This window comes from Rhincodon typus, chromosome 28 (assembly GCF_021869965.1).
Source record: "Rhincodon typus isolate 14 chromosome 28, sRhiTyp1.1, whole genome shotgun sequence".
In the NCBI taxonomy this organism is placed as follows: domain Eukaryota; kingdom Metazoa; phylum Chordata; class Chondrichthyes; order Orectolobiformes; family Rhincodontidae; genus Rhincodon; species Rhincodon typus.
Genome location: NC_063359.1, coordinates 41,363,362 through 41,388,935, shown reverse-complemented (window position 1 = coordinate 41,388,935; position 25,574 = coordinate 41,363,362). Strand labels below are relative to the sequence as shown.

The 25,574-nt window shown below is 45.8% G+C and overlaps 1 protein-coding gene across 1 annotated transcript in view; it reads left to right on the top strand.

The window, feature by feature from the left end:
• Positions 1 to 12,172: 12,172 nt before the first annotated feature.
• The window catches only part of col5a1 (procollagen, type V, alpha 1), a 199,447-nt gene continuing 186,045 nt past the window's right edge, over positions 12,173 to 25,574 (top strand). The window contains exons 1-2 of the mRNA XM_048613423.1: positions 12,173 to 12,414; positions 13,956 to 14,118. Of these exons, the coding sequence (XP_048469380.1) occupies positions 12,173 to 12,414; positions 13,956 to 14,118 (405 nt within the window). The remainder of the gene's footprint in view (positions 12,415 to 13,955; positions 14,119 to 25,574) is intronic.

Below are 25,574 nucleotides of genomic sequence, written 5' to 3'. Positions count from 1 at the left end.
ATAAGTGTGAGTATGTGTGAGTGGCTCAGCATGAGGACAAGGAAGGGTGATCTTCAGAAAGCAGTAGTGCCTGACTTTTAACAGGGAGGGCAGAGTGTTCCTGGGTGTTTGACTGGTGTGGGTTTATGACAGTGCTTGAAGAATTTGATGCACAGACCCGGGGACTCCTAGCTCCAGCTGTTATGGTTTTCTGGGTGGGGAGGTGAGATTCTCACCAGCAACAGCGGCAAGTTGCCAGTTGAAACTGAGAGTGTGAGGAATCCTGACATGGAGATCAGTGAGGGCACCTGGTTGATTCAGCTCACTCCTTGCTCTGATTGACCTCCATGTTGCATAGCATCAAAGAGCAGGATCCTTGTTCTCTTCTTTGTCCACAGCCTCACCCCTAATCCACGTCCACCAGCTACCCCCACCCCCGTCACCCATGGGTATTGCCATCCAGTATTTGCCAACCTGGATGATGCTTGTGGCACCTCTCCAATACACTTGTAGGATGCTGGGGAAGCACAGAGCTTTATTGCAGAGTTCCTGCAACTGGTACTGATCAGCTGCTGTATGGACACTGCTGTAGATTGCACCAGGCTGCAGTTCAGGGCAACTGCCTCACTCAGTGCTTACCCGGATACTCACACCGTCCGTGCCTCGCCCTGCCTCCCCTTGTCTCGCTGTGCCAATTAGTGCAGTCGCATGACCTGGAAGCCTGTCTTGCTGCTCAGCTGTCCTCAGCCTAGGGGACACCCATCCTGCTGTGTGGCTGTGTGCTACATTAATCTCAGACCTGCAGCATATACCAGCAGCTTCCACAGTAAACACAGTGTGTGTGGGGCCAGGGCTGATAGCCAGGGCTCTGAAGATTAGGGCAGTCATCCTCACCAAAGTCTGTCAGTCAGGGGGGTGCCTACACAGTCACTCAAAGGTAGCCTCCCCTTACCAGTCCAAGGGATTGGCTACAGTCAAGTCTCTGGTTGCCAAGTTCTCGATTGGAGAGGGGACAGGGTCTGTGCCTTTGCAGACGGGGAGTGGGTCATGGTCAGTCCAGGAGCTCTATAGCAGCTAGTCCAGAGGTAAGGGCTAAGATTGTCAGGGTGATGGTCAGGTGTCTCAGCACTTCTCACCTGTGCTTGTTTGGGTAGGGCTCTCAAGCGGGTGCAACATGGTCAAACCGTTGGCCCCATCCAGAGAAATGAAGAGGAAAAGGGGGTTTGGGTTGAAGAGAAAGGGAGTTACTGCTGCAGGAACAAGACTCCGAAAGATGTGCTTAGAAACATAGAAAATAGGAGCAGGTGTAGGCCATTCGGCCCTTTGAGCCTGCACTGCCATTCAATCAGATCATGACTGATGGTGCAACTTCAGTCTCCCATTCCTGCTTTCTTTCCATGCCCTTTGATTCCTTTAACCGCAAGGGCTACATTCAGCTCCCTCATGAATATATCTAATGAACAGCTTCCTGGGGGAGAGAATTCCACAGGTTCACAACTCTCTGAGTGAAGAAATTCTTTCTCATCTCAGTCCTGAATACCCCTTATTATTAGACCATGACCCCTAGTTCTGGGCTTCCCCAACATCGGGAACATTCTTCCTGCATCTAGCCTGCCCTGTCCCATCAGGATTTTATATGTTTCTACAAGATTCCCCCTCATTCTTCTAAATTCCAGGGAGTACAAGCCTGGTCGATCCAGTCTTTCCCCCTATGTCAGTCCTGCCATCCTGGGAATCAGTCTGGTGGACCTTCGCTGGACTTCCTCAATAGCAAGAATGTCCCTCCTCAGACTAGGAGACCCCCCAAAACTGCACGCAATACTCAAGTTGTGGCCTCACCAAGGCCCTGTATAACTACAGCAAGACATCCTTACTCCAATACTCAAATCCCAATATAATTTGGGATGGGAGGGCCCTGCAAGCTAGAGAGAAGGGGATGAAAATTGTGAAGGGCATTGTAACTCTAAGAGGGTGATACAGTAGAGCTTGGATAGAAATGAAGTAATGTGAGAGGGGAGTTTGCCCATGGCAGGGAGCACCTGACTCTGAGGGAGAGAATAGTGTCTGAGGACACCTGGTATAGACAGCTCATATGGTGAGGCTGGGGGATGGGGGATGAGGGGTGGGGGTGCAAGATGAAAGCTTGCATATTCAGATTCTGTGCATACCTGTGGAGATGTGAAGCCTCTCAGGGCTTATGGGAAGGGCTATCAGGAAGGGGATCTGAATGGTTGGGGCTTACAGACACGAGGAGATAGAGGCTGGAAATCACTGTCCAAGTAGCTCACATTGTCCCTTTCCATTGGGGAAGATATTGAAAATATGCAATGGCGGTGACCTCACCCAAAGTTCTCAGGGTTAGTGACAGAACCTGTGAAAGAGGGGGCTGCAGGAGCCACAGATGTTCAAGCATTGAAAGGGAAACAGTGTTCCACACAATGTACAAGACACAGAGCCTTTGGGCTCCCTTATCCCTGGCCAGCCTAATGTATCATCTCCATGTTTGCTGCACATCTCCCTGTGTCAGGCATCAGTAACCAGCTCACGCAGACCAACACCTTTGGACAGAGAGGCCTGGAAAAGAATCAGGATGTTTTCGGACAAGAGGAATGATGCTACTGGAGCCCAATGCCCTGTATCCCCCTTGCTTGTCTTGCTTCCCCTTCCTGCAGCAGGTCCTCACCAAAGACACTGATCCATGTTATGGGGGTCCCTGATTTATTAACACTCATACTTACCAATGCAATCCCATCTAGGGAGGTTGTTTTAAAGACATATGAACATTTACACACAACTCATCTACATTGTCCTGCATTGTGTGGACAGGTTGCTAGTACAATTACATTCAGGGCGACACAGAGACTCAAACAAACAGATGTAAGGTATAAGCATTGACTTTAATTCAAATGTCCCAAATAAGATACAATGCATTGTCACCATGCCCACAAAGTGCCCTCAAGAGGTTCTCTTCATTCTCAGGCCCTCATTCCATCTCAGTGTAGTCCCTCGTTCCACAGCTGGAGGTCAGACCCCATTGGCCCAGGGGTGTTTGGGTCTGAACAGCCCTGATATGGCGTGGGGCTTCATGCCAAAGGTACATGGGCACCCACCACCCCCCACCACGCAGCTACATCTCCAAGGCTTGGATGGGAGGGGCAGGGTGAGGTGGGAGGTCTGGCCACCCCTGGAGCGTTCCGGCAGCAGATTCCTCAGTGGCCTATATGAGTGAGTAGTTCCTCCTCTGACAGGGTGTCACATGGCACTGCCCTGTCTTGCTGTGAGAAAGTGACATCGGGATTGAGTTCACCAGGTTCCCCAACCCACTGTCAAGCTGCCTTCGAGTCCTGAGGCCAAAGGGCTGGCGCGATTGGAGTGCAGGACTGTGAGCCTGTCCAGCAAACTGTGAGGGAACTGAGCCTGGCTCTCCGTGGCATCTGCTAACCTGCTGACCCAGGCACCCAGACAGTTGCAGGATTCACTGCATTGCTGCAGCCCCTCTGCACCCAGACAGTCGCAGGATTCACTGCATTGCTGTAGCACCTCTGCACCCAGTCACAGAATTCACTGCATTGCTGCAGTCCCTTTGCAACAAGTATTCAACACCCTTTTCTAGCAAAGGTCAGAGCAGAGGGAGTGCCGCACTGTCGGACGGTCAGTGCTGAGGGAGTGCCACACTGTCAGACGGTCAGTGCTGGGGGCATGCCGCACTGTTAGAGGATCAGTACTGAGGGAGCGCCACGCTGTCAGAGGGTCAGTGCTGAGGCAGTGCTGCACTGTCGGAGGGTCAGTGCTGAGGGAGCGCCGCACTGTCGGAGGGTCAGTGCTGAGGGAGCGCCGCACTGTCGGAGGGTCAGTGCTGAGGGAGTGCAGCACTGTCAGAGGGTCACAGAAGAGGGTGCAGAAAAGATTCACAAGGATGTTGCCAAGACTAGAGGGTTTGAGCTGTGGAGAGAGGCTGAATAAACTGGGGCACTTTTCCCCTGGAGCATCGGAGGCTGAGAGGTGACCTCATAGAGGTTTGTAAAATCATGAGGGGTGTTGATGGGGTGAATAACCAAGGTCTTTTCCCCAGAGTGGAGGAGTCCAAAACTAGAGGGCATAGGTTTAAGGTGAGAGGGGAAAGATTTAAAAGGGAACTAAGGAGTAGCTTTTTCATGCCGCGGGTGGTGCATGTATGGACTGAGCTGCCAGAGGAAGTGGTGGAGGCTGGTACAATTACAATGTTTAAAAGGTATCTGGATGGGTATATGAATAGGAAGGGCCAAATGCTGGCAAATGGGACGAGGTCTGATTGAGCTGTCTGTCAGATGATTTGGACCAACAGGTCTGTTTCTTTGCTGTACAACTCTAAAAGAACAGAGTGTTATTTAAATGGAGATAATCTGCAGAAACCTGCAACACAAAGGGACTTAGAGTCATAGAGTCCTACAACACAGAGACAGGCCCTTTGACCCAATATGGTCCATGCCAACCAAAATGTCCATCTACGCTAACCCCATTTCCCTGCACTTGGCCCATATCCTTCTAAACCTTTTCTCTCCATGCATTTGTCCAAATGCCTTTTAAATATTGTTAATGTACCTGCCTCAACCACTTCCACTGGCAGCTCATTCCATATGCATACCACCCTCTGTGTAAAAGTTGCTCCCCAGGTTCCCATGTATTCTTTCTCGTTTTACCTTCAACTGATACCCTCTGGTCCTCGATTCCCCAGCCCTGGGAAAAAGAATCCGTGCATTCGCCCTATCCATACCTCTCGTGATCTTATACACTTCTATAAGATCCCCTCTCAGTCTCCTATGCTCTAAAGAAAAAAGTCCTTGCTTGTCCAACCTCTCCCTATAACTCAGTCCCTTGAGTCCTGGCAACATCCTTGCAATTTTCTTCTGCACTCTTTCCAGTTTAATAACATTCATTCTGTAGAATGGTGACCAAAACTGAACACGGTACTCCAAGTGCGGGCTCTACAACGCCCCGTACGACCACAAAATATCTTCCCAACTTCTATACTCAATACCCTGACCGATGATGGCCAGTGCACCAAAAGCCTTCTTCACTGCCCTGTCTACCTGTGACTCCACTTTCAGAGAACCGTGCACCTGCACTCCAAGGTCCCTCTCTTCCACTACACTCCTTAAGGCCCTACCGTTCACCGTGAAATTCCTACCTGGATTTGACTTTCCAAAATGCAACACCTCACATTTGTCTATATTAAACTCCAGTTGCCATTTCTTGGCCCAATTCCCCAGCTGAAGCAAGACTGCTGCAATTTCTGATAACCTTCCTCACTGTCCACGATACTGCCTATTTTAGTGTCATCCACAAACGTACCAATCATGCCTTTTACATTCTCATCCAAATCATTGATATAGATACACCTGAGGCAAGCCACTAGTCACAGGCCTCCAGCCCAACAAACATCCTTCCACTATTACCCTCTGCTTCCTACCATCCATCCAATTGTGTATCCAATTTGCCAGATCTTCCTGGATTCCATGTGATCTAACCTTCCAGAGCAGCATACCATGTGAAACTTTATCAAAGGTCTTACTGAAATCCATATAGACTACGTCTACCGCCCTGCCCTCATCAACGTTCCTGATCACTTCATCAAAGAGCTCTAACAAATTTGTGAGGTGTGATCTCCCATGCACAAAGCCATGCTGACTGCTCCTAATCAAACCCTGACTTTCTAAATGCATGTATATCTTATCCCTCAATCTTTTCAAATAACTTACCTACCACAGATGCTAGGCTTACTGCTCTATAATTCCCAGGTTTTTCTTTGCAGCCCTTCTTGAATAAGGGCACAACATTCACTACCCTCCAGTTTTCCAGGATCTCACCCGTGGCTAACGATGATGCAAATATATCAGCCAGGGCTCCCGCAATTTCTTCTCTAGTCTCTTGCAGGGTTCTTGGATATATCTGGTCAGGACCAGGAGATTTATCCACCTTCGTACATTCTAATACTTCCAACATCTCCTCTACTGTGATATGGACTGTTGCCAAGATATCCCCATTAACTTCCCCAAGTTCCCAAGTCTTCATGTCCTTCTCCACAGTAAACACAGAGGAGAAGTATTCATTGAGGACCTCGCCCATCTCTTGCAGTTCCACACATACATGTCCACTTTGGTCCTCAAAGGGGGCCCTATTCTCTCTCTAGTTATTCTTTTTCCTTTAATATACTTAAAGGATCTATTTGGATTCACCCTAATCTTTTCAGCCAAAGCTATCTTATGTCCCCTTTTTGCCCTCCTGATTTCCTTCTTCAGTAAACTCCTGTATCCCCTTGGAGGAACTTGTACATGAAACACAGAGAGCTAGCACATAGGGGCAGCAAGTAATCAGGAATGTTGGCCCTTTTTCAAGGGCTCAGAGTATAAGAGTAGGGAATTCTTACTGCAACTGTACAAAGTGCTGGTGAGACCACGCCTGGAGTACTGTGAGCAGTTTTGGTCCCCTTATTTAAAGAGAGATATCATTTCATTGGAGACAGTTCAGAGATGGTTCACTCGGATGATCCCAAGTATGGAGGGATTGTCGTATGAGGAAAGGCTAAACAGGTTAGGACTCTGCTTACTGAAGGTTAGAAGAATGAGAGGTGATCTCGTTGAAGCATATAGAATTCTAAGGAGCTTGACAGGGTAAATGCTGTGTGGATGTTTCCCCTCTGAGGAGAGTATGGGACCAGAGGGCATAGTCTCGGAATAAAGGGGCACCAGTTTAAGACTGAGATGAGGAGGAATTTATTCTTTCAAGAATTTTACATCTTTTGAACTCCCTGCCACAGAGAGCTGTGGAGGTACATGCCACGTATTTTTAAGGCTGAAATTGATAGATTCTTGATCAATCGGGAAGTCAAGATTTATGGCGCAAGAGCAGGAAAGTACACATAATCCTATTGAATGGTGGAGCAGACTTAAGCTGCAAATGGCCTACTCCTGTTCCTATTTCTGATGGTCTTGTTCCGTGTTAGAGCTGGTTTGAATGTGAATTAGAGTGTCTTAGGCTCGTTCCCTACTCAACAGAGTTTCACATCTGCCTGTCTGATCTGTTGACAAAGTTACATCACTGTGTTAGTGAGGGGTTCATAGATGGGGCCTTAGCATCTGATCATGGTGGGGCAGGGGTGTTCTGAGGCTGGGAGTTGAAGGTTATTGTGCAGCAATAAAGCCCATCGTATTTGGGTTAGCATATTGATATGGATAGAACATAAGCTGTAGAACAGAAAGCAGAGTAGGATTAAAAGGTTTTTTTTCAGGCTGGCAAGATGTGCCATGCCACAGGGATCAGTGCTGGGACCTCAACTGTTCACAATTTCTTTCAACAACTTAGAGGAAGGGAAAAAAAAATTGCCAAATTTGCTGACGATACAATGATAGCCAGAAATGTAAAGAGGCTGCAAAACAATACGGATGAATTCAATGAGGACTAAAAGATGAGGCAAAAGGCGTATGATATGAGAAAATGTGAAATTGTCAATTATGGCAGGAAGAATTTAAAAAAAGCATTTTATCTTGCGCATAGGTTGCAAAGCACTGAGATACAGAGAGATATGGTGTGTTCATGCAGAAAGGTTAGTGTGCAAGTACATCAAGCAATTAGGAAAGCTCATAAAATGTTATATTCTATTGTGTGTGGAATTAAATAGGAGAGTGTGGAGCTTATGCTTCAGTTTGTAGGGCACTGGTGTGACCACATTTAGGGTGCTATGTTCAGTATTGATCACCTAATAAAAGGAGATGCATATACATTAGAAGCAACTCAGTGAAGGTTTTCCAGACTGTTACCTGAAATGTGTGGCTTGTCTGATGAGAAAAGGTTGGACAGGATGAGTTTGGATCCACTAGAGTTTAGCAGAGTAAGAGGCAACTTGATTGAAACTTTAAGATCCAGAGGACTGTTGACCAGGTGGGTGTGGAGAAGGTGTTACCCATTGAGAGAGAATCTAGAACTGGTGACACTGTTTAAAAATAAGGGGTTGCCCATTTAAAACAGATATAAGTCCCCTATTCAATGCCCACATCCAACTCATATCCAACACCACCTGTCAACTCTGTGTTCAATGCCCACACCCAATATCTGTGTCCAACATCACCCAATCCAAACCTGTATTCAAAAGCTGCATCCTATAACTGTATCCATCAACCATATCTAATGCCCATATCTAACATCCATTTTCAACTCTCATATCCATTACCTGTGTCCTTTACCTATATCCAACACTCATATCCAACACTGAATATCAGCACCGGCATCCTATATCCAACACTCACATCTAATGCCAGTTTCTAACACCCACATCCAACACCTCTTTCCAACACCCATATCCAAAACACTTAGTCAACACTCATACCCAATGTTTGTATCCAAGGGTAATATCCAACATCTTTTTCTAGCAAAAGTCTAAAAGTCACAGTTTTGACATTTCCTCTGACCCCTGCCAACTCCCAACCCTCAGCCTTAGGCTTCTTTTGGGGAGAGAGTTGGAGACCTCCACCATGGAAAGAAGTTGGTGGCCTAGTGGTAGTGTCAATGGGCTAGTAATTCAAAACCCATGGCCAATGGTCCAGGGGCCTGGGTTCAAATCCCACCATGGCACTTGGTTAAAATTTAAATGCAATTAAAAACCTGGAATTAAAATCTAGTCTCACAGTGACCATGTAACCATCGCTGATTGTCATAAAAATCCAGTGGGTTCACTAATGCGTTTAGGGAGAAAAATCTGCCACCTTACTGGTCTAGACAACTTGTGACCCAGACCCACAGGTTAACAATTAACTGTTGTCCTAACCAGCAACATGCACATCCTGTGGATGAGTTAAAAACAATCCTGTTTATGTGAGGAATTTGTTCTTGAAGTTACTGGTTTGAGTTATAAGGTTTCCCATCCCTCCCCCTCTGCCCTGGACCCCTGAATTCAAGATAGGTAGACGATGGCCTAGTGGTATTAATGTTAGACTATTAATCCAGAAACCCAGCTGATGTTCTGGGCACCCGAGTTCGAATCCCACCACAGCAGATGGTGGAATTAAGAACCTACTGATCACCATGCTGCCCCTGTGGTCTAAATTACTCTGGTGTTTTTTGAATTTCATTCTTGATCTCAATGAAAAATACAAGCCAGCACCACAGAAACATTGCCCACGAGGGGTTTAACCCCATGAACCTAGCCTCTCTAAAACATCACACTAACACCAGATGCATCTGTTAAACAGTCAGCACAGGCATGATAGGCCCAATGGCCTCCATCTTTCTGTCTCATTCCATCAACTGCATTCAGAAGACACTGAAACCCAAAGACAGTGGCAATGAGAGATAACTGCATCCTCCTCACCAAAATCTGCCACTCTGTGTCCTTTCCCCCACCCTCCCACCCTGCCAGTATCCTCACCACGCACACACCACCCCCGCCCTGCCAGTATCCTCTCCACCCACACACCACCCTCCACCCTGCCAGTGTCCTGTCCACGCACCCCCCCTCACCTGTTCCCCCACCCACCCCAGGTGCTCCCAGGGCCCGGTCCCTATCTGCTCGGGTGGGAGGAGGGATATGGTGGGGTTTGGGGGTGGGGTGGGAAAGCCAAGAACACTGCGTCTGAACGATGATCAATTCTGTGGCCAAGCGATAATCAACAACGGGCAACATTCCAGAACATTCCTCTCGAAAACGGCCCAAAACCTGGGGAACCAGCAACAGGGTCCAATCTCCTGCAATGGCGGCTGTGTTTTATGGGGCGGTTTCCATGGTGACTGGCCTAGTAGCCTCTAAGAGACCAGCACTCAATACTGAAGGGAAATCAGAAAGCTGCCTTTAATTTAGAGCTGAGGTACTATTAGGTGAAAGGTAGTTTGCTGGGAAAATTACAGAGAGAGAACTGGCAGAAGTAAATGGGAGGCTGATTGCCAAATGACTTAGCTCGAAAGCAGCTTGACAGCCTTCTGGGATTTGACTCTCATTGGCAAGTTGCCGTTTCACCATCAATTATCAAATTACCCTTTTATTGAGTGATCTGGGCATAAAAGATCACTCTGCTTGTTGCTGCTATTGTGCACATCTGCTAAACACTTAATCATAAAATGATTTACATTTTCTTCCTCAGCACTGACCCTCTGACATTGCAGCACTCCCACAGCACTGACCCTCAGACAGTGCGCATTCCCTCAATGCTGACCCTCTGACATTGCAGCACTCCCTCAGTGCTGACCCTCCCAACAGCGCGGCACTCCTTCAGCACTGACCCTCCAACAGTGCGGCATTCCCTCAATACTGACCCTCTGACATTGCAGCACTCCCTCAGCGTTGACCCTCCAACAGCGCGGCACTCCTTCAGCACTGACCCTCTGACAGTGCGGCTCTGTCTCAGCACTGACCCTCTGACAGTTCGGCACTCCCTCAGCACTGACCCTCCGACAGTTCGGCGCTCCCTCAGCACTGACCCTCCGACAGTGCGGCGCTCCCTCAGCACTGACCCTCCGACAGTGCGGCATTCCTTCAATACTGACCCTCTGACATTGCAGCACTCCCTCAGCGTTGACCCTCCAACAGCGCGGCACTCCTTCAGCACTGACCCTCTGACAGTGCGGCTCTGTCTCAGCACTGACCCTCCGACAGTGCGGCGCTCCCTTGGCACTGACCCTCCGACAGTGCGGCGCTCCCTCGGCACTGACCCTCCGACAGTGCGGCGCTCCCTCGGCACTGACTCTGAGGGACTGTGTTAGAGAAGTATAACAGCAAAGTGTGAGATTTGTAGCAGTTATGGTCTGTCACTGATAGGCATTGCATATTGGTCTGCCAGTTGTTACAGGCACAGTGTCTGTGAAATGTCTGTCAAACACCTGGCCATGGTTTGGCAGCTCCGCAGACCTGCCTGAGAGAAACCAGGCCCTGCTGGAATGGAGTGAACACAGACTTTCCATCAGCTTCTAGTCCTCCCCACTATCCTTGGTTCCAAACTAGCTGGGTCCTGGTGCTCCCTGATCCCATACTCTCTGAAACACAGTCACTCCCACCCATCCCTTGTCCCCCGCTCTCTCGGCCTTCACTCCCACCCCCACCACTTCCTGCTTTATGGTGAAGTTTCTTTCTGTTGATGCATTGAGAACAGGCCCCTGACCTCCAACAACTTGTAAACAACAACCAGCAAGAGGATGAAATGTTCCTCTTAGGCAAAGGGAATGGATTTTATGGAGCATCTCCGAAAAGGAGACTGTATCAAACTGGGTTTAGGGAGAGCTCGGGCCTAGATAGGGAAGCTGTCAGGGCTAAAGGAAGTTACAGAGATAGGGAAGTTGTTAGCGGTAAAGGAGGTTACAGAGATAGGGAGGGATGTCAGGGCTAAGGGAGGTTACAGAGATAGGGAGGGGTGTCGGGTAAAAGAGGACAGAGATAGGGAGGGGTGTCAGGGCTAAGGGAGGTTACAGAGATAGGGGTGTTTCGATTGGAGGAAATGACAGAGATAGAGATGTTTTGTAAGGGCTGGAGGAAATACAGAGATGGGGGGAGTGTAGGTCTGGAAGAAGGTACAGAGATGGGGGAGGGGTGAGGGCTGGGGGTGGTCAGGGACTGTACCCGAGTTTTTATGTGCAGTGTGTAGCCAATTGATTGAGGTCTGATAGGTTGGTCAGGTACATACATGAATTGGAAGTGGGCAGTTCAGAATGTGAGAAGGTTCCCATCTCTATGTGCCTGCCCAGTTTACAAATAGTGTTGGTGATCGGGGTGCGTGAGGATACAGGTGGCACAGTATCAGATACACATGGGTTTACGCAGAGTGAAGGTTGGGAGAGTAGGGGAGAGGATGTTGGGTCTGGTGAACCTGGGTCCTGAGAGTTCCACAGACTGATACAGGTCCCAGTGATCATAGAGATCACATCAGGATGAAAGATCACATCAGAGTAAAGCTCCTATACTGTCCCCCCATCAAACACTCCTGTTTCTGAACTAAAGCAAAGAACTGCAGGTATTAGAAATCTGAAACAAAAATGGAAACAGCTGGAGAAACTCTCCAGGTCTGGCACCACCTGTAGGTAGAAAACAAAGTTAATGTTTTGACTCCAGTGAACTTTGTTCTGATGAAGGAACACTGCATTCAAAACATTAATTCTGTTTTCCATCCTGTTTTTAGAACAGTACTGAGATGATTTTAAGTTGTATCTTGAATCTGTGAATCAGCTGACCATCGTCATGACTGTGACATCCTGTTATCTTTCAGATTCAACATTCCCTGAGGATTTCTCCATCTTGCTGACAGTTCGTGCCCGGAAAGGAAATGCAGCCTTTCTCCTGTCTCTCTACAATGAACAGGGTATCCAACAGTTAGGAGTGGAACTCGCTCGCAACCCCATTTTCCTCTATGAAGACCAGACAGGGAAACCAAGCCCAGAGGAATATCCCGTTTTTACTGGAGTCAACCTGATTGATGGGAAGTATGTATGCTGCACAGACACTCCTGGGCTGTATACCATAAAACCATTCAGAATAGGAACAGGAGTAGTCTGTTTGGCCTCTTGAGCCTACTCTGCCATTCAGTTGGATCACTGATTCGACATTCCTTTTGTTCACTTTCCTGGGTTTTCTCTGTAACCCTGATTCCCCGACTGATCAAGAATCTATCAATCTCAGCCTTAAATATACACAAGGGTCTCTGTCCCCACAGCTGTCTGTGGCAAGGAGTTCCAAAGACTCACAACCCTCTGAGTGAACAAATTTCTCCTCATCTCAGTCCTAAATTGATGCCCCTTTATTCTGAGACTATGCCTTCTGGCCCTAGACTCTCCCATGAGGGGAAACATCCTCTCAGCATTTACCCTGTCAAGCCCCTTAAGAATCTTCTATGTTTCAATGAGGTCACCTCTCATTCTTCTGAACTCAAGTGAGTAGAGTCCCAACCTGTTTAGCTTTTGCTCATAAGAAACTCACTCCATACCAGGGATCATCCTAGATACCTTCTCTGAACTGCCTCCAACAAAATGATATCTTTCCTTAAACAAAGGGACCAAAATTGCTCTCTGTACGCCACGTGTGGTCACACTACTACCTTGTACAGTTGCAGTAAGATTTCTAATCCCCTTGAAATAAGGGCCAACATTCCCTTACCCTTCCTGATTCCCTGCTGCCCCTGTGTGCTAGCTTTCTGTATTTCATGCACAAGTTCCCCCAAGTCCCTTTGTGTTACAGCTTCCTGCAGTTTTTCTCCATTTAAATAATATTCTGTTCTTCTGTTCCAACTTCCAAAATGAACAACTTTATGTTTGCTCATTTTATATTCCATTTTCCACCTTTGGCCCTCTTACTGAACATCAATATCTTTCTACAAACTGTTTATATCTCTCTAGCAACTTGCTTTTTCATCTATTTTTGTGTTGTTTGTAAATTCGGTGATGTATCAGCTTGGTCACAGGGGCATCTCGAGGGGAATAGTGTTAATAAAAAGTACTTTCATAGTTTTGCTGATTTCTAGCCTTGAATAAGCATCAATTACACAAATTTCTTTCAGGCCCAATCCATGTCTCCCAGTCCTTGATGTCTGCGTGCCTCCTTGGCCAGATGTGACAAATTAACTTGATTTAGACATTGCTGCTTGATATCGAGGTGCAGAAATACTTATCCATTACCTTCAGCCCTTAGCCTGAACTGGGGAGCTCCTCAGTGCATCTAACCTCGCCTGTGGACCCTCTGGGGACAACGAGATCATCAATAAGTTCTTCAGCATTGCTGAATGCGCTTGGCTGGAAATGTAATCATTTTCTCCCTCTCCTTCTCTTGTTCTCTTTCTCTGTGTCTCATCTGACCTCTATCACCCTCACTCACTTTCCTTCCCTCTTCTACTCTCATTTTTACTTTATCTTGCACAATCTGCTTCTAACCCATGCTCTCAATCTGTCATTCTCTCTCTCTCTCTCTCTCTCTCTCTCTCTCTCCCCTCCTTTTCTTCTCTCTCACGCTCTCTATCTCTGTGCTCTGGCAGATGGCATCGGGTAGCAATCAGTGTGCACAAGAAGACGGTTACCATGATCCTGGATTGCAAAAAGAATCTCCAGAAATCACTAAACAGGAGCAAACAGCCCGAGATTGACACAAACGGTATTGTTGTGTTTGGAACGCGGATTTTGGATGAAGATATCTTTGAGGTTAGTGCTTTCTTACTCATATTTCGAAGATACAAATGATTCCCATTGCTTCCTGAAGTACTTGCAATCATTCCCAATGGTGATCCCGAAAGTGTTGCACTCTCTTAACGTGTGTTAACCCCAAGACCCAAATCATTATTAATGTAGTGAGTTGTTGGAGAAGGTACCGGGGGATTTACTAGAATCTTCTCAAATGGTGGGACAGGCACCGAGAGTCAGATGGTCTACTGCTGCTCTGATTTCTCATATGCTTATGAAAGATTTACAAGTACATAATACGATCAAACAGAGTCAGTATGGCTTCATGAAGGGGAAATCATACCTGACAGATTTACTAGAATTCTTTGAGGAATTAACAAACAGGATAGATAAAGAGGAAGTAGGGGATGTAATATATTTTGGGTTTTTAGAAAACTTTTGATAATGTTTTGGATGAGGAAAGTAAATGTGCTATAGCTAAGTTTGCAGATAACATAAAAATAGGTGGGAAGGCAAGTAGTGAGGGTGACACAAAGAATTTTCAGAGGGATATAGACAGGTTAGAAGAATGGGCAAAAGCTTAGCATATGGGATATAATGTGGGAAAATCTGAGATTAAGCACCATGGCAGGAAGAACAGAGGAGCTGAATATTATTTAAATGGGAGAAAGGCTGCAGGAAGCTGGGATTTGGGAATTCTTGTACATGAATCATAAAAATCCAGCATCCAAATTCAACGGGTAATTGGGAAGGCAAATGCAATGTTGGCCTTTATTTCAAATGGAATAGACCACAAAAGTAGGGAGCTTTTGCTGAAACTATACAAGGTATTAGTCAGACCAGAACTGGAATACTGTGAACAGTTTGGGCTCCTTACCTAAGGAAAGACAGACTGGCATTGGAGGCAGTCCAGAAAAGGTTCACTTGGCTAACCCTAGTATGGAGGCACTGTCTTATGGTTGAGTGGGTTGGGGCAGTGCTCATTGGAGTTTAAAAAAATGAGACCTTATTGAAACATTTAAGATCCTTAGGGGGCTTGGCATGGTAGATATGGGGAGGTTGTTTCTCCTTGTGGGAAAGTCTAGGATTAGAGGGCATCATCTCAGAGTAAGGGGTGGCACATTTAAGAGAGAGATGAAGAGAAATTTCTTCTCCCAGACTGTGGTGCGTCTGTAGAATTCTTTACCACAGAGGTTTGTCAAAGCTGGGTCATCAAGTATGTTCAAAGAATAAAGGAGAATAGAATAGAAGTTTATTGTCATGTCTACTTTTACATGAAAAATAGAGTGAAAAGTTTTCTAAGTTTCCTCACCATAGCACCTACGTCAATGACTGAAGTCATGCACAGTATTAAAAAGAAAGTAAAATCAGGATAAAGTCCATCACAATTCAGTTACTGGCGAAGGTCAATTTAGGAACAATGGAATACCTTGAAGATGGAGCCAGGCTGCTGGAATACCTGGGTGCTGAAGACAAAGAAGACGCCAAAGGAGGAATGAGACCCCCACACAGAAACAAGACCACCACACAGGGAGACAGCTACACCGGGCCAAGATCACCTTTCTCCTCCTACAGGTGCCCGGGCCAAGCTGCTGACTTGGCCCAGCCTGTAAGTCAAGGACAGGGGAGGCAAATGCAATGTTGGCATTTATTTTGAGAGGACTTGAATATAAAGGCAGGAATGTACTACTGAGACTTTATAAGGCTCTGGTCAGGCCACATTTGGAGAATTGTGTGCACTTTTGGGTCCCATATCTCAGGAAGGATGTACTATCCCTGGAGTGGATTCAGAGGAGGTTCACGAAAATAGTCCCAGGAATGGAAAGCTTAACATATGAGGAACGTTTGAGGACTCTGGGACTATACTCATTGGAGTGTAGAAGGATGAGGGGGGATCTAATTGAAACTTTCAGAATACTGAATGGCCTGGACAAAATGGATGTTGGGAAGATGATTCCATTGGTAGGAGAGACTAGGACCCGAGGGCACAACCTTAGAGTAAAGGGAAGACCTTTTAGAATGGAGATAAGGAGAAACTTCTTCAGCCAGAGAGTGGTGAATCTATGGAATTCACTGCCACAGAAGGCTTTGGAGGCCAGGTCATTGGGTACATTTAACACTGAGATAGATAGATTATCAAGGGGATCAAGGGTTACGGAGAGAAAGCGGGAGAATGGGGTTGAGGAATTTATCAGCCATGATTGAATGGCGGAGCAGACTTGATAGGCCGAATGGCCTAATTTCTGCTCCTATGTCTTATGGTCTTATGGAGTCAGCACAGGACCTGTTACTCGCTTGCTGGGAGACCCTGGGTTGGGGTGGAACCATGTCCAGCTCGTTCTGGCATTGCTGCGGTTGCTGATGCTGCTGGAGGGTTAAAAGAATAAAAAACAAAGAGAAAGAAAGAAATAGAGCAAAAGTAAAACGAAGGAAAGAAAGAGAAAGAAAGCTGATGGGAGTGGATGAGTCCACTGCCATCTTGAGAAAAAAACGCTCTGAGATAGACAGATCTTCCATCAGTGAAAACATCAAGGGCTATGGGGAAAAGGCAGGAAAGTTGAGGATTTTCAGGTTAGCGATGATCTCATTGAATGACGGATGGGCCAACTGGCCTACTGATGCTCCTACATCTTAGGGTCTTATGGAGTTGACTTATAAAGAACAGCTAAGCAGTTTTAGCCTTCGTATTGTTACGCCTGATTGGGGTAGCATGCTGGAAATTGAACCATGCCATTCCTGGATTCATTACAAAATTAATGATTTTAAAAAGTTCACAAAATTCCCCAATGTACCTGACTTAAACTTTTGAACGGACCTCTCATATGTTAATTCTGATCTCCCTCTCTCTCTCTATGCACCTTCTCTGTGGCTGTAACACTGTATTCTGCACTCTGTTCTGCTCCCCGATACACTTTGTATGGTACAATCCCCCAATTCAGTATGCAAAACAACACTTTTCATTATATTTCGGTACATGTGACAGCAATAAATCAAATCAAACTCAAACTTTCCAGAACCAGGCTGATAGAAAACATGGAGCGGGATTCTGTACTGAACAAGAATTTATTACAAGTAATGAGACTCTAGTGGCAGGTAAAGAGTTACCAACCCATCAGCAGATAATGCATAACATTTAAACTCTATTGCCCTTATCAGCTCCCCCTTACAAACACAGTCGCACGCACACACTCCCATAACAATCGCGCACACACACACACGCACACGTGCGCGCGTGCACACACAGACAAAGATAGAACGTGAACACCAGGAGAAACTGGAAGGGTACTTTAGTTGTTTTTGTTCTAAGGATAAATTGAGTTGGTTCTCGCTGATCGGAAGGTTTCTTGTCTGCTTTCCTTTACTGAATAGTTCCAAGGTTTGCAAGAGGCATAGGGTGGCTGGTTCACGTAGAAAAGTTCTCTGCATTATTAACTAAAGCCACACCTTACAGCAACTGCTAAAGGGAAAATAAGTTGGTTTTCTTCACGTTTTAAATGGCTTTTACTGCAGAGAACGGAGCGTGCTTCTGGTTGCTGGAGATTTGGTAACTTCTTTATACCTTGTTCCTAGCTCCAGGCTATTCAGTTTCTTCAGAACCAATCACATGGTTGTTAGCAGGCAAAAGGCCCTTGTCATTGATATCTGGCCACTAGTCCATTGACCAATTGACATCCTGTTGCCAATCAAGGCTCTATCTGAATAGAGAACTTCTAGTTTCCAGTTTCCAGCTTCTTGCGCAATCAGCTGTTTACACGGTGTTTGCCATGAGGGTCACATTACTTGCTTTTCAAAGCATGCAGCAATTCTTGCTTTTAAACACAGTTCGCTCTTATTTCAGTCCGCAACTTTAAGAAGCACAGAATTAAAATGGCATGATCTTAATACTATTGAAAGAAATAGGTGCAGAAGTAAGCAATTTGGCCCCTCAAGTCTGCCTGTCATTCAGCAAGATCATGGCTGGTCTGCCTCGGGCTTCAACTCCTCTTCGTTAGCAGCTCCTCATAATCCTCAATTCCCCGATATTTCAAAATCTATCAACCTCCTCTTTAAATACTTTAGGCCATCTAGCTTCCACAGTTCTCTGGGGCAGAGAATTCCAGACGTTCAGTACCATCTGAGAGAAGAAATTCCTTTTCTTCTGTGTTTTACATGGGTGTCCCCTTATTCTGTATCTACATCCCTTAGTTTGAGATTAGCCTTGTGGATTCCAGCATTTTCCCAATCATAATATTGGGCCAACCAACCCATAGTTTCCTGCTGTCTGTCTCCCTCTGTTCATGAACAGGCGTGTCAAATTGAAGATCTCTAATCCACTGGAACCCTCATTGAATCCAGTGAGTTCTGGAATATTTCAACCAATGTCCCCACCATCACTGGAGGCACTTCCTTTAAAACCCTTAGATGTAGGCCGTCAGGTCCTGATGACTTGTCAGACTTTAGCCCCATTAGTTTGTCGAAGATTTTGTCCCTCATGATAGAGACTGTTCCAATATCTTTGCTCCCATTAGCACTTTTCTTACTTGTTATCTTTGAGATGTTTATAGTGTTCGCCACTGTGAAGACCAGTGCAAAATATTAGCTTAAATTACCTGCCATTCCCTGGTCGCAGTTGTCAACTCCCCAGTTGCATCCTTCAAGGGTCCCATACTCATTTTAGCTACTCTCTCTTTTTCTTTCACATACCCATAAAAAGCTTGTGCTATATTTCTTGCTAATTTACTTTCATAATTAATTTTCTCCCTCTTTATTAGCATTTTAATATTCTGCTGCTGGTTCCTACAAAATTCCTAATCTTCCAGCCTATCACTAGTTTTGACTGTTCTGTACACCTTAGTTTTTGATTGGATATTCTTCTTGACCACATATGTTAGCCACAGCTAGTTCATCCTTTTTGAGTCCTTCCTTTTGACCAGAATACATTTGTGCTATGTGTTACGAAATATCTGCTTAGATATCTGTCACTGCACATTCATTGACTTTCTCTTAGTCTATTTTCTCAGCGCACTTTAGATCATTCCTTCTTCATACCCCTGTAACTGTCCTCATTTATGTTAAGGACACCAGTTTGAGACTGCAGTCGCTCTCTCTCTCAAGCTGAAATTCTACCATGTTGTGTTCACAACCCTCACCCCCAGAAGATCCTTAACTGTGAGATCTCTTATTAACGCTACCTCATTACACATGACAAGATCTAAGATAGCCTGTTCCCAGCTAGGTTTTGCCATGTACTGCTCGAAGGAACAATCACTGATGCCCTGAACATGCTTTCCCCGTTACCCTTGCCAGTGAATATACAGATTAAAATCACCAATGACAGCTGTAGTGGCCTCTCACATGCACCCCTTTATTTCCTGATTTATAATTTAACCCACAGTGAAGCAGCTCTTCACTTGCCTGACCTGTGACCTTTATTCCTTGCTCTTTCTCATTTTCACTCAAACTAATCCTACATCACAATCTATTGCATCTATGTCACTATACACCACCGCACTGAGACCATCTTTTATTAACAAGGCTACCCCACCTTCTTTTCGTTGTTGCCTATTTTCCAAATACCCTTGATTACTGAGTTCCTAGCCCTGGTCACCCTGTAACCACATCTCCATAACAGCTATCAAGTCATATTCATTTATTTCTATTTGCGCTGTCAACTCATCTACCTGTTACAAATGCTGCATACATTCAAATAAGGGGTCTTAAACTTTGCCTTTTTTTGCCATTGTTACTCACTCTGGTTCTAATTTCTGCTCTTCTCTTATGGATAAATGTTCCGTCCTTTCTGTAACACTTTGATTATCTTTACTTCTTCGCAGCTTGAATATATGCCCTCTTGTTTCTTTGTGACTTTTTAAATGTCCCTTCAACTGTTATTAAACAATAACATGAAGGTTTATTGCAAAACACAAAAGCTCATGGTGTAGCGAGAAACATATTGGAATGGAAAGGATTGGCTCGCTAACAGGAAACAGACAGCAGGCAGAAATGAGCTCCTTTTCAGGCTGGCAGGATATCATGAGTGATGTATCACAGGGGCCAATACCAGGGCCTCAACTGTTTACCGTTTATAGAAATGATACAGATGAAAGGATAGAAGGTATGGTTGCCAAATTTGGTAATGATACAAAGATAAGCAGGAGGGTCAGTAATGAAGAGGACATAAAGAAACTACAGAAATATGTATGTCAGTTAAGTGAGTGGACAAAGGTCTGGCAAATGGATTATAATGTGGGAGAATATGAAAGTGTCCATTTTGGCAGGAAGAATAAAAAATAAGCATATTATCTAAATGTTGAGAGATTGTAGAGGTCTCAGATGCAGAGGGATCTGGGTGTCCCTGCGCATAATTACAGAAGTTTAGTGCAGATACAGCAAGTCATTAGGAAAGCTCACAGAGTGTCATTATTTTTTGTGAGGGGAATTGAACACAGAAGTTGGGAAGTTATGCTGCAGTTATACAGGACAATGGTGAGACCACATGTGGAGTACTGTGTACAATGCTAGTCACCATACTTACGGGAAAGATGTTAACATAGAACATAGAACAGTACAGGCCCTTCGGCCCACGATGTTGTACCGACCTATTATCCTACTAAGATCAAACTACCTTGCATACCCTACATTTTACTATCCTCCATGTGCCTATCCAAGAGTCACTTAAAAGTTTCTAAAGTATCTGACTCCACTACCACCGCTGGCAGTGCATTCCGTGCACCTACCACTCTCTGTGTAAAGAACCTACCTCTGACATCTCCCCTGTACCTTAAAATTGTGCCCCCTCATAATAGTCATTTCCGTCCTAGCAAAAAATCTCTGGCTATCCACTCAATCTATGCCTCTCATCATCTTGTACGCCTCTATCAAGTCACCTCTCATCCTTCTTCACTCTACTGAAAAAAGCCCTAGCTCCCTCAACCTTTCCTCATAAGAACTGTCCTCCAGTCCAGGCAGCATCCTGGTAAATCTCCTCTGCACCCTCTCTAAAGCTTCCACATCCTTCCTATAGTGTGTCGACCAGAACTGAACACAATATTCCAAGTGTGGTCTAACCAGGATGTTATAGAGCTGTAGCATAACCTCGCAGCTCTTAAACTCAATTCCCCTGCCAATGAAAGCCAACACACCATACGCCTTCTTTACAACCCTATCAACTTGGGTAGCAACTTTGAGGGATGTATGGGCGTGGACTCCAAGATCCCTCTGTTCCTCCACACTGCCGAGAATCCTGCCATTAACCCTGTATTCTGCATTCAAATTCGACCTTCCAAAATGAATCACTTCACACTTTTCTGGGTTGAATTCCTTCTGCCACTTTGCCCAGCTCGGCATCCTGTCAATGTCCCTTTGCAACCTACAACAGCCTTCCACACTATCATCTACTCCACCAACCTTCATGTCATTGGCAAACTTACTAACCCATCCTTCCACTTCCTCATCCAAATCACTTATAAAGATTACAAAGAGCAGAGGTTTCAGAACAGATCGCTGCAGAACACCACTGGTCACTGAGCTCCAGGCTGAATACCTTCCATCTACTACCACCCTCTGTCTTCTATTGGACAGCCAATTCTGTATCCAGACAGCCAAATTTCCATGAATCCGATGCCTCCTTACCTTCTAAATGAGCCTACCACGGGGAATCTTATCAAGTGCCTTGCTAAAATCCACATACACCACATCCAGTGCTCTACCTTCATCAAGGTATTTTGTCACATCCTCAAAGAACTCAATAAGACTTGTGAGGCATGACCTGCCCCTCACAAAACCATGTTGACTATTTGAAATCAAACTATGCTTTTCCAAATAATCATAACTACTATCTCTCGGAATCCTCTCCAATAATTTGCCCACCACAGAAGTAAGACTGACTGGTCTATAATTCCCAGGATTATCCCTATTCCCTTTCTTGAACAAGAGAATAACATTTGCCACCGTCCAGTCATCTGATACTACTCCAGTGGACAGTGAGGACACAGAGATCATCGTCAAAGGGACAGCAATCTCTTCCCTCGCTTCTTGTAGTAACCTTGGGTATATCCCGTCTGGCCCAGGGGACTTATCTATCCTCATGTTTTCAAGATTTCTCGCACATCCTCCTTCCTAACATCAACCTGTTCGAGCATATCAGCCTGTTTCACACTGTCCTCACAAACTACAAGGTCCGTCTCACTAGTGAATACTGAAGCAAAGTATTCATTAATGACCTCCCCTACCTCCTCCTACTCCAGGCACAAGTTCCCTCCACTATCCCTGATGGGCTCTACCCTCACTCTGGCCATCCTCTTGTTCCTCACATAAGTTTCGAACGCCTTGGGGTTTTCCTTAATCCTACCCACCAAGGTTTTCTCATGCCCCCCTCTAGCTCTCCTAAGACCATTCTTAAGTTCCTTTCTGGCTACTTTGTAGCCCTCTCGAGCTCTGTCCGATCCTTGTTTCCTCAACCTTAGGTAAGCTTCCTTCTTCCTCTTGACTAGGTGTTCCACATGTCTTGTCATCCAAGGTTCCTTCACCTTACCATCCTTTCCTTGCCTCAGTGGGACAAACCTATCCAGTACTCGTAGCAACTGCTCCCTAAACAACCTCCACATTTCTGTCGTGCATTTCCCTGTCAACATCTGTTCCCAATGTATGCTCTGCAGTTCCTGCCTAATAGCATTGTAATTCCCCTTCCCCCAATTAAATACTTTCCCATACTATCTGCTCCTATCCCTCTCCATGACTATAGTAAAGGTCAGGGAGTTATGATCACTATCACTGAAATGCTCTCCCACCGAGAGATCTGACACCTGGCCTGGTTCGTTGCCAAGCACTAAATCCAATATTGCCTCCCCTCTAGTTGCCCTATCTACATATTGAGTCAGAAATCCTTCCTGGACACACCTGACAAAATCTGCTCCATTCAAACCATTTTCACTTAGGAATTTATAGTCTATATTAGGGAAGTTGCGGTCACCCATGACAACAACCCTATTACTTCTGCATCTTTCCAAAATCTGCCTTCCAATCTGTTCCTCAGTGTCTCTGTTGGTATTGGGGGGTCTATAAAAAACTCCCACTAAAGTGACTGCTGCTTTCCTGTTTCTGACTTCCACCCATACTGACTCAGTGGAGAAACCCTTCTCCACGACCTCCCTTTCTGAAGCTGTGATACCATCCCTGATTAGCAATGCCACTCCCCTACCTCTTTTACCTCCCTCCCTATTTCTTTTGAAACATCTATACCCTGGAACATCCAACAACCATTCCTGCCCCCGTGTTATCCAAGTCTCCATAATGGCCACAACATCGTAGTTCCAAGTACTGATCCATGCTCTAAGTTCATCACCCTCATTCCTGACTCTTCTTGCGTTAAAATGGATTCACTTCAACCCGTCACACTGACTGCAACTTTGCCCTATCAACTGTCTGTCTTTCCTCACAGACTCTCTGCATGCTGTATTTGCCTGTACACCAGCTACTCCATCCTCTGATTCATAGCTCTGGTTCCCATTCCCCTGCCAAACTAGTTTAAACCCTCCCGAAGAGCTCTAGCAAACCTCTCGCCCAGGATATTGGTGCCCCTCCAGTTCAGGTGCAATCTGTTTTTCCTGTACAGGTCCCACCTTCCCCAGAAGGTATCCCAATAATCCACAAACCTGAAGCCCTCCCTCCTACACCAGCTCTGTAACCACATGTTCAACTGCGCTCTCTCTCTGTCTCTAACCAAACTAGCCCGTGGCACCGGTAGTAAACCTGAGATTACTACTCTGCACGTCCTGCCTTTTACCTTCCAACCTAACTCCCTATATTCATTTTTCAGGTCTTCATCCCTTTTCCTAGTTATGTCATTGGTACCGATGTGTACCACGACTTCTGGCTGCTCACCCTCCCCCTTAAGAATCCTGTAGACTCAATCCGAGACAGCCCTGACCCTGGCACCCGGGAGGCAACATACCATTGGGGAGTCTCGCTTGGGACCACAGAATCTCCTATCTGTTCCCCTAAACATTGAATCTCCTATCACTATCGCTCTCCTATTCTCGCCCCTTCCCTTCTGAGCCACAGGGCCAGGCTCAGTGCCAGAGACTTTGCCGCTATGGCTTGCCCTTGGCAGGTCGTACCCCCCAACAGTATCCAAAGCAGTATTCTTATTATTGAGGGGAGCCCTGCACTATCTGCCTATTCCCTTTCCCCGTCCTGACGGTCACCCAGCTACCTGTTAATGTTAATGCATTGGAAACAGTTAAGAGAAGATTTTCCACACTTATACCATGATTGAAAACTAAAAGAACTGCAGATGATGTAAATCAGAAACAAAAATAGAAATTGCTGGAAAAGCTCAGCAGACCTGGCAGCATCTGTGGAGAGAAATCAGAGTGTGTTCTGAGGAAGGGTCACTGACCCTGAAACATTAACTCTGCTTTCCCTGCACAGATGCTGCCAGACCCACTGAGCTTTTCCAGCAATTTCGATTTTTATTTTATACCTGGAATGGGTAGATTGTCTTATGTTGAAAGGATGGACAGGCTCGCCTTCATCAGCTGGAGTATAGAAGAGTAAGAGGTGACTTGATTGAAACATATAAGGTCCTGAGGAGTCTGAACAGGGTGGATGTGGAGAGGATGTTTCATTTTGTGGGAGAATCTAGAATGAGGGGCCACTGTTTAAAAATCATGGGTCTCCCATTTAAAACAGAAAGGAGGAAACACCTCTTCTTTCAGAGGGTTGTGACTGTTTGCAGTTCTCTTCATGAAAAAGTGGTGGAAGCAGAGTCTTTAAATCTGTTGAGTGACTGTTTGCAGAGGAGAGGACAAGCTGGAACTTCCTGAGCTACTGCCAGTGATCAGATTGAGAGTCATTGCTGAAGTTTTAGTTTTGAAGGGAGGGTGATTTATTTTTGCTGATGAATGGACGGAGCAACACATGGTGGTCAGATGCTGGAGCAGTGTAATCAATGCACTGTGAAAATAAATAGATCGCTAAATGCTTTGAAGGAAACTCTGACCCAGGGGACGCCTTCTCTCACACAGCTTGATCCATCAATCTCTCACCACCTCCCCCCAATCGACAGACTGACAAATTGGCAATTCACTCTTCACTTCGTGCAACACAACAAAGGCAGACTTGCATTTCTGTAGTACCATGCACAGTATTAGGATGTCTCAAAGTGCTTTACAGCCAATGCAGAAATGTCCGAAGTGTCATCACTGTTGTAACACTGGAAAACATGGCAGCCAGTTGGTACACAGCAAGATCCCAGAGATAGCAGCGTGTTAATCACCAGATCATCTGTTTTTAATGATTGTTACTGAGTGACCAGTTGTAGCCAAAGACACTGGAAGTAACTGAACTCCTTGCTACTCTTTAATACAGTGCAAAAGAACCTCCAACAGTGCGGCGCTCCCTCAGCACTGACCCACGGACAGTGCGGCGCTCCCTCAGCACTGACCCACGGACAGTGCGGCGCTCCCTCAGCACTGACGCGCTGACAGTGCGGCGCT